The sequence below is a fragment of the Salvelinus alpinus genome, chromosome 26, assembly GCF_045679555.1.
Source record: "Salvelinus alpinus chromosome 26, SLU_Salpinus.1, whole genome shotgun sequence".
Lineage (NCBI taxonomy): Eukaryota > Metazoa > Chordata > Actinopteri > Salmoniformes > Salmonidae > Salvelinus > Salvelinus alpinus.
The window spans coordinates 29618079-29626536 of record NC_092111.1 but is presented as its reverse complement, the minus strand read 5'-3'; the positions used below and the strand labels follow the sequence as shown (position 1 = coordinate 29626536).

The window sequence follows — 8458 nt, the reverse complement described above, 5'->3', positions numbered from 1 at the left end:
GAATCAAACCACTTCTGGGAGAATTGGAATAAATTAAACAAACCTCATCATGAGGAATTGGCTATCCAAAATGGGGATATGTGGAGAAATCACTTTGCAAACCTCTACAGCAATATAACAAAGAGCCCAGAACAAAAAGATATACAAGAAAAATTACAAATCCTTGAATTAGCAGTCAAAGACTATTAGAATCCTGTGAATACCCCAATTACAGAAGAAGAATTATTGGAAAAACGATGCACTCTCCAACCCAAAAAGGCCTGTGGTGCTGATGGTATTTTAAATGAAATGATCAAAAATACAGACCACAAATTCAAATTGGCTATACTCAAACTCTTCAACATTACCCTCACTGCAGGTATTTTTCCCGATATTTGGAACCAGGGATTGATCACACCAATCTATAAAAATGGAGACAAATTTGACCCAAATAATTACAGAGGAATTTGCGTTAACAGCAACTTGGGGAAAATTCTCTGCAGTATCATAAATAGCAGACTACATAATTTCCTTGACGAACACAACGTCCTGAGCAGAAGCCAGATTGGATTTCTAAAAAATTATTGTACAACAGACCACATTTACACCCTCCACACTCTAATTGATAAACAAGTTAACCAAAACAAAGGCAAAATCTACTCGTGTTTTGTAGATTTCAAGAAAGCATTTGATTCCATTTGGCACCAAGGTCTTTTTTATAAACTAATAGAAAGTGGTATTGGAGGGAAAACATATGATTTTATTAAATCAATGTACACTAAAAACAAATTTGCGGTTAAAATTGACAACAAGCAAACAGACTTCTTCTCTCAGGGGCGTGGAGTGAAACAGGGCTGCCCAATAAGTCCAACATTATTTAACATCTACATTAATGAATTGACAAAAACATTATAAGAATCGTCAGCACCTGGTATCACCCTACACAACACTGAAATCAAGTGTCTGCTGTACGCAGATGACCTGGTGCTGCTGTCTCCCACTAAAGAGGGGTTACAGCAGCACCTAGATCGTTCTGTCAGACCTGGGCTCTGACCGTTAACCTAAAAAATATATATATATAATGATATTCCAAAAAAGGTCCAGAAATAAGGATGACAAATATAAATTCTATTTGGACACAGTTCTATTAGAACACACCAAAAACTACACATATCTAGGACTAAATATCAGCAACACAGGTAGCTTTCACATGGCTGTGAATGAGCTGAGAGACAAAGCAAGAAGAGCATTCTATGCCATTAAAAGGAACATCAAAATCGAAATTCCAATTAGAATCTGGCTCAAAAATTTTCAATCAGTTATAGAACCAATTGCTCTATATGGCAGTGAAGTATGGGGTCCACTCTCTAATAATGAATTTACTGAATGGGACAAACATCCAATTGAAATATTGCATGCAGAGTTTTGCAAGACTGTATTGCAAGTACAAAGAAAAACTCCAAATAACGCATGTAGATCAGAATTGTGCCAATACCCCCTCCTCATTCGAATAGAAAAAAGAGCCATCAAATTTTCCAACCATCTAAAAACAAGTAACCCTAAAACATTCCATCACACAGCTCTACAATGTCAAGAGATGAAACCAGAGAAGAGTCCCCTCAGCCAGCTGCTTCTGAGGCTCAGTTCACCAACCCAAACCAACCCCATAGAGCCTCAGGACAGCCCTCAGAAAATCTGGCCCAACCAAATCATCACAAAACAAAAAGAAAAATATATCACCTATTGGAAAGACACCACAAAAAATCTAAGTAAACTTCAATGCTATTTGGCTCTAAACAGACAGTACATGGTGGCAGACTATCTGACCACTGTGACTGATAGAAAACTGAAGAAAACATTGACTAGGTACAGACTGTGAGTACAGTCTGGCTATATGCCAGCAGCATACCACCCTGCATACCACTGCTGGCTTGCTTCTGAAGCTAAGCAGGGTTGGTCCTGGTCAGTCCCTGGATGGGAGACCAGGTGCTGCTGGAAGTGGTGTTGGAGGGCCAGTAGGAGGCACTCTTTCCTCTGGTCTAAACAAAGAGCCCAATGCCCCAGGGCAGTGATTGGGGACACTGCTCTGTGTAGGGTGCCGTCTTTCGGATGGGACGTTAAACGGGTGTCCTGACTCTCTGAGGTCATTAAAGATCTCATGGCACTTATCGTAAGAGTAGGGGTGTTAACCCCGGTGTCCTGGCTAAATTCCCAATCTGGCCCTCAACCATCACGGTCACCTAATAATCCCCAGTTTACAATTGGCTCATTCATCCCCCTCCTCTCCCCTGTAACTATTCCCCAGGTCGTTGCTGCAAATGAGAACGTGTTCTCAGTCAACTTACCTGGTAAAATAACGGATAAAAAAAAATAAAAAATAGAGACCGGTCGTCACAGACAAACCTGGCTGCCCAGAGAGGACAGGCTGTGCTCACTCTGCTCCAGGGGAGAGGTAGAGACAGAGCTGCATTTCCTATTACACTGTGACAAATACTTAGACCTAAGAGCCTATTTCATTCCCAAAATTATAATTCAATACAAAGAATTTGAAACTATAAAATATGAAGAAAAAATCAAATATTTATTGGGTGAAAAGCCAAAATGTGCAGTTTTGGCAGCCATATATGTGTCCTCCTGCCACAGCCTGAGGAACAGCCAGTGAAAAGTGCAAAGTAATGTTGATAATATTTCCCATCTTGTTTTGTTTTGTCTTTCATACCAGGGGCCTGTTGCACAAAACTAGGATAAGGGATTAAGCCAGGATATCTTGGTGATCCTGGCTCAATTGATCCGTAATCCGGTTGCACTAAAGATGGATAGGGGGCAGGAGGATATGTTATGGTATAAATTACCATGGAGATTTATTCTGTGGAGCTAGCCTGCTCCAGACCAGGCTAAATTCCAGGATCTATTTAATCTCATCCCTAATGTCAGTCAGCAGTCACCACAAATGGAAACCAATAGTTATTTCACTGCTCACTATACATTGTTATCACATATAACTAGACCCACTGTTATTATTTAAACGTTTGTGATCATTAATTTCAATGATTTTGGATAAAAAATGATTTTTAGATGATGTTGCTATCATTAGATAATTTACAGTTTCCCATAGACTATAAGGCTATATATAAAATTATAGAATATTAGGGCCACAGAGGGGAAAAAAACACAAGTCATAATATTGTAACCAGTTGTTTTAAAGGAGGACAGTTGTTAAAATGACAGATGTGGGGCATTTCGTGAAATTGTACTTCAGTATGGTTTCATAAACAAAGACATGCTGATGTGCCAGAATATTAAGTATCACATTGTCATAAGTATCAAAACTGTAAAAACAATATGTAGCTTTTCTGCAGAAAGAACCAGCCTCATAAATTTATGACTTTATCCTTTTTCTTCAGTGTGGCCCTAGTACTCTGTCATATAAACAAATACACATTCCATATGAATATAAAAACACAATGTGTAACATTATGTTCCTTTATTGAATAAGGACAAAACAAAGCAGGTAAACCATCAGCTCCTTTCGAAACTGAAGTCACAGTGACTCTACAAGATGGAAAGCACAGAATCCAAGCATATTATACAAAATGATACATACACATTCAAAGGTCTGTATATAACACACCCTGCATGTCTGCACACTAAAATAAATGCAGGACAAATCCATACACATCAACTGAACAGACAAATGAATGGATGCAGTAGCCTCCCTGCAGCCTTGTATTACACACAGTATACCGCACAAACATCATAAGAGGCCAAATTCGTCAAAAAACGAACCCCAAAAAACCCAAATTCCTCTGCCACCGCAGGACATATTTAACCAAAATTGAAAGCACACATACTAACTAAAATAATTCAACACATATTGGTCCCTCAGCAGCCGACCACTGTCGTCATCAGGGAAGATTGCCGGATTGTCCCAGTCCATGGCTGGTGGCACTCTGGGGGCCCTCTCCTTCCTCAGGCAGGCCACATTGTGGAGGACAGCACAAGCCACAGTAATATCACATGCCCTAACAGGGCTGACCCTTAATTTGTGAAGGCAGTGAAAGCGTGCCTTCAGGAGGCCAAAGGTCATTTCAACTCTGGCCCTGGTCCTGGCATGGGCATGGTTGTAGGCCTGCTGTGCTTCCTGGGGGTCTGTGAAAGGTGTCAGGAGAAAAGGCTGGCAGCCATACCCCCTGTCTCCCAGCAACACACCAGAGAATTCACCTGTCAACACAAAATCTCATCATTACTACCTCATAAACACAGTGATATTCTTGACACAGCCATGATGGTTATAAATAGGGGTTGTGTGGCTTACCTTGTGATAGGCACTGATAGATTTCAGAGGCCCGAAAGATTCTGGAGTCATGGACTGAGCCAGGCCATTTTGCCACAACATTGCTGATCACACAGTCAGCATTGCAGACCATCTGAAATCATAAGATGAGGAATATTACACCAATCAATGCACATCACTGGCAATGCAGAGTGTTCGTCAATGGACAATATCAAAAAGTTATGTTCACCTGAACATTAATGCTGTGAAAGGATTTCCTATTCACAAAATCGGCCTCATGGGCACCTGAGGGGGCTTTTATCCTTATGTGTGTGCAGTCCACTGCACCAATGACATTGGGGAAACCTGTCACACAAAGTAATGAGTATCCTACTATGTGTTAACAGTTGTCCTGTAATTTGTAGATCCTCTTACCTGCAATCCTATAGAACTCCTCTTTGATGTCACAGAGTCTTCTGTGGCCAGGGAAGGAGATGAAGACATCTGCTAATGCTTTGATAGCCAGACACACACTCCTTATTGTGCGGCAAATTGTGGCCTTGTTCAGCTGTTCTGCATCCCCCACTGAGTACAGGAAGGCTCCACTAGCAAAAAAGCGCAAGGCCACACAAACCATTTGCTCCACACTCAGTGCATGGCTCCGTGCAGTGCGGTGCTTAATCCTGGGACCCAGTAGTCTGCATAGATACCTGATGCCATCTGCAGAAAACCTGTATCTTTCATATAGATGGTCATCAGGGAAGGCCAGTGGGTCCAACCGGTCCCTGAAGACCCTTTCTCGCCTGAAGGCTCTCCTCAGCACAAGTGCTTCTTCATCCACCACATCTCGCACGAATGGGCATGCCATTGTCAGAGCAGAAAGGAACACACAATTTTGGCCCTTCATATAGGCTAGTGGCCACACCTGGTGCTGGGGGGGTGGGCAAAAGAGGGCGATGCCTTATAACGATGACTTGGTTGTACTGATTGCTGGGAAAATAAAAAAAAAACTTAGAAAGATGCCACCGTCCTGTGTGCTCACAATAAGAGCTCATATGTCATGGCTCACTTGACTTTACGAGAATATACCTAATTTTTATTTTGAGCTGTGTCATCTTCTTGGAGCTGGGGGAGGAAAGAAAAATAATGATTAATACATTTGTGTTACAGTTAGCATACAGTGTACATTGAAGGCATATCTCACCTCCCTCTCAAGTTTTTTTATTTCAAGGTCCAGTTTCCTAATTGTCCTCTTTTTTATTTCGGACTCCAGTGCAAGATTTTCCATCTTTTTCTTCTTGTACTGAATGTCTATGTCTGCCAGTTCTATTTGGCGCCGGAGGTGGTTGCCATACAACTTTCTGATAGCTTGTGAGCTCTGTGAACACAATACAATTAGCGCAGCTGGAATTTGGCAGGATGTGGTGTCCTTTTATTAATACGCACTATGTTGCCAGGCTGGTTTTCCCACTGTATAGCATCTGGGTCCTGTAAAAGAAATTAGATTTTTTGATTTTGATGAGGACTCCTCACCATTGTAGAGTAAATAGTACTTTCACAGTCTTAACATGATACCTCATGCCTTCTGGAATCCAGAGAGATGGTCTCCTCCTCATCATCGTCTCCATCATGTGCTGTTGCTGCTGCACTGGGGCCTTCACCCTATCACATTTAATCGGATTCATATTGAAGCTAGTAGACAAGACATGCCAGGTACTCACTGGATCAGCATCGTCTGGTGCTTGTGCTGGTGGCTCTAACAGGAACACAGTGCTGCCAGACACTGCAAGGCAATAGGTAAACCAAAGTCAGACAGTCCAAATTGATTCAATATGAATGTGGTTGTATCCCATGTAGAGATGGAAGGACATACCTTGAATGAAGCGGGTGGCATCTTGGGAGGAACCTATGCTCGTCTCTTTCCCCCCAGGGATCCCCTCTAAGACGGGCCTGCCTTTATTTAGCTCCAAGGCCATGTCCTCTGCTGGGGTAAGGTCAGCCTTTGGTGACCCACCACCCGTGCCTTGTCTGTGGGTATTCTTTTTCACTGCTAAAACAGTACAGACAATGTGTGAGCAGGCACCTTCTGGGTACAATATATGCTTGTGCTTTGTTAAATATTAGTCAGGGACCATACCATTCTGCAGAATGTTCTTGTATTTGATTTTGACCTGCTGCCATGTCCGTTTTGGCCCGTTCATGTTTAATCTACACACACACACACACACACACACACACACACACACACACACACACACACATTTAATGGAGTCACACTGCAAAAAATTACTTGGTATTTTTGTCTTGTTTTCAGTAAAAATATCAAAAAATTTATCATAGCTTTATACAGTGTGATGGAGTTACTTTACACAATTTCACTCATATCTGCAGTGCATTTCAATTAAAAATTTAACCGTTTCATAATTACAGTACAACTGCATTTTTGGAGATGTGAATTAAATATTTGAATTGTAATTGTGATGTTTCAGCGGAGCGGTGAGTGTGTAATTGTGCACTACTTACGCATTCAGGCGGTCTGCAATACTTTGCCACGCTTTTTCTCTTTGCTTTATCACTGTGGCGGTGTTGCCTTTCTTCTTAATTATATCTTTTACCTCCTCGTATGCCTCCATGAGGATTTGTGCTTCCGACGGGGAAAAGTACGCGGCTCTAGTTGCCATGGTAAATCAGTTAATCTGTGATCTGTGGCGGGGTCTATTTGAGTGAGCCGTGAGCGCGCACCTATCCAGGATTGGTTTCACCTGGCTTAATGAATCCGTGTCTGCTCATCCTGGCTTGGTCTTTGTGCAACCAATTAAGCCTGGACGCACATGTTTTGGCTTCATTGAGCTCAGCTGAGTCATTTATCCCGGATGTCTTAATTCTACTTTTGTGCAACAGGCCCCAGGTCATGTGTCTTCTCAGTCATGTTGACACTGGTCTACTACCATTGCTTTAATGTATTGTTGTTCTGATTAATATTGTTGTTGTAGTTGTTGTTAATGGTAATCCCATGTCCACTACTACTATTATTATTGCTGTTGGTCCCACCATTTATTTATATATAAATATTTTGTATATATATACATATATATTTTATTTTTTAGATATGTATACTTTGACAATGTAAGTAATAATGAACTTGCCATGTCAATAAAGTCAATTGAATTGAATTGAACAGAGAGAGAGAGAGAGAGAGAGAACAGAGAGAACAGAGAGAACAGAGAGAACAGAGAGAACAGAGAGTTGTTAGGAAAGATGACACATTGCATCTTGTCACCGTTGCCTGGCTTGCCTCGTCTCCCAAACAGACACATTACCAGCAGACCTTCTGACCACCATCTCCTTCCCTCCCATCATCCTCTGTGTTCCTGGCTGGGGCTGGTGAGGCAGACACTCATGACCAGTGATGGCGTAATTGTGACCCCCCCACACATGCACGCAACCACACACAGACACTAAACACAGGAAAGCCATTTTCTTCAAAGAGCCAGCCAGCCCAGCTCACTCCTACACCATCATTCTGTTCTCCAGGAAGTCTCATCCCTGACCCCTGACCTCTACCAGTTGTTAACCTTCTACTGTCTGTCTGTTCACTCTCTGTCTCTCTCTGTCTCTTTCGCAATTCAATTTAAGGGCTTTATTGGCATGGGAAACATGTGTTAACATTGCCAAAGTAAGTGAAGTAGTTAATAAACAAAAGTGAAATAAACAATAAAACATTTACAGTTAACATTACACTCACAGAAGTTCCAAAATAATAAAGACATTTCAAATGTAATATTATGTCTATTTACAGTGTTGTAATATAATGCAAATTGTTAAAGTACAACATTTTTTTAATAAACATTAATATGGGTTGTATTTACAATGGTGTTTGTTCTTCACTGGTTGCCCTTTTCTTGTGGCAACAGGTCACAAATCTTGCTGCTGTGATGCACACTGTGATGCTTCACCCAATAGATAAGGGACTTTATCAAAATTAAGATTTGTTTTCAAATTCTTTGTAGGTCTGTGTAATCTGAGGGAAATATGTGTCTCTAATATGGTCAAACATTTGGCAGGAGGTTAGGAAGTACAGCTCAGTTTCCACCTCATTTTGTGGTCAGTGTGCACATAGCCTGTCTTCTCTTGAGAGCCAGGTCTGCCTACGGCGGCCTTTCTCAATAGCAAGGCTCACTGAGTCTGTACATAGTCAACGCTTTC

The 8458-nt window shown here is 41.4% G+C and overlaps 1 protein-coding gene across 9 annotated transcripts; it reads right to left on the bottom strand.

Annotated features, from left to right (window-relative positions):
* Positions 1-3448: 3448 nt before the first annotated feature.
* Positions 3449-7318, bottom strand: LOC139555117 (putative nuclease HARBI1). Of its 9 annotated transcripts, XM_071368618.1 has the most exons (11): positions 6776-7318; positions 6390-6460; positions 6126-6302; positions 5974-6035; positions 5828-5914; positions 5699-5740; positions 5457-5630; positions 5342-5377; positions 4688-5242; positions 4295-4406; positions 3449-4200 (listed from the first exon to the last, which is right to left on the bottom strand). In XM_071368618.1, the coding sequence occupies exons 1-8, from the start codon at positions 6931-6933 to the stop codon at positions 5342-5344; spliced, it is 807 nt and encodes a 268-aa protein (XP_071224719.1). In that variant the 5' UTR covers positions 6934-7318; the 3' UTR covers positions 3449-4200; positions 4295-4406; positions 4688-5242. The 9 variants fall into 9 exon arrangements, with proteins under 9 accessions (XP_071224719.1, XP_071224718.1, XP_071224715.1 ...); XM_071368617.1 differs by having other exon boundaries at positions 5342-5630; XM_071368614.1 differs by adding an exon at positions 4503-4618 and having other exon boundaries at positions 5457-5740; positions 6390-7317.
* Between the last annotated feature and the right edge of the window lie 1140 nt (positions 7319-8458).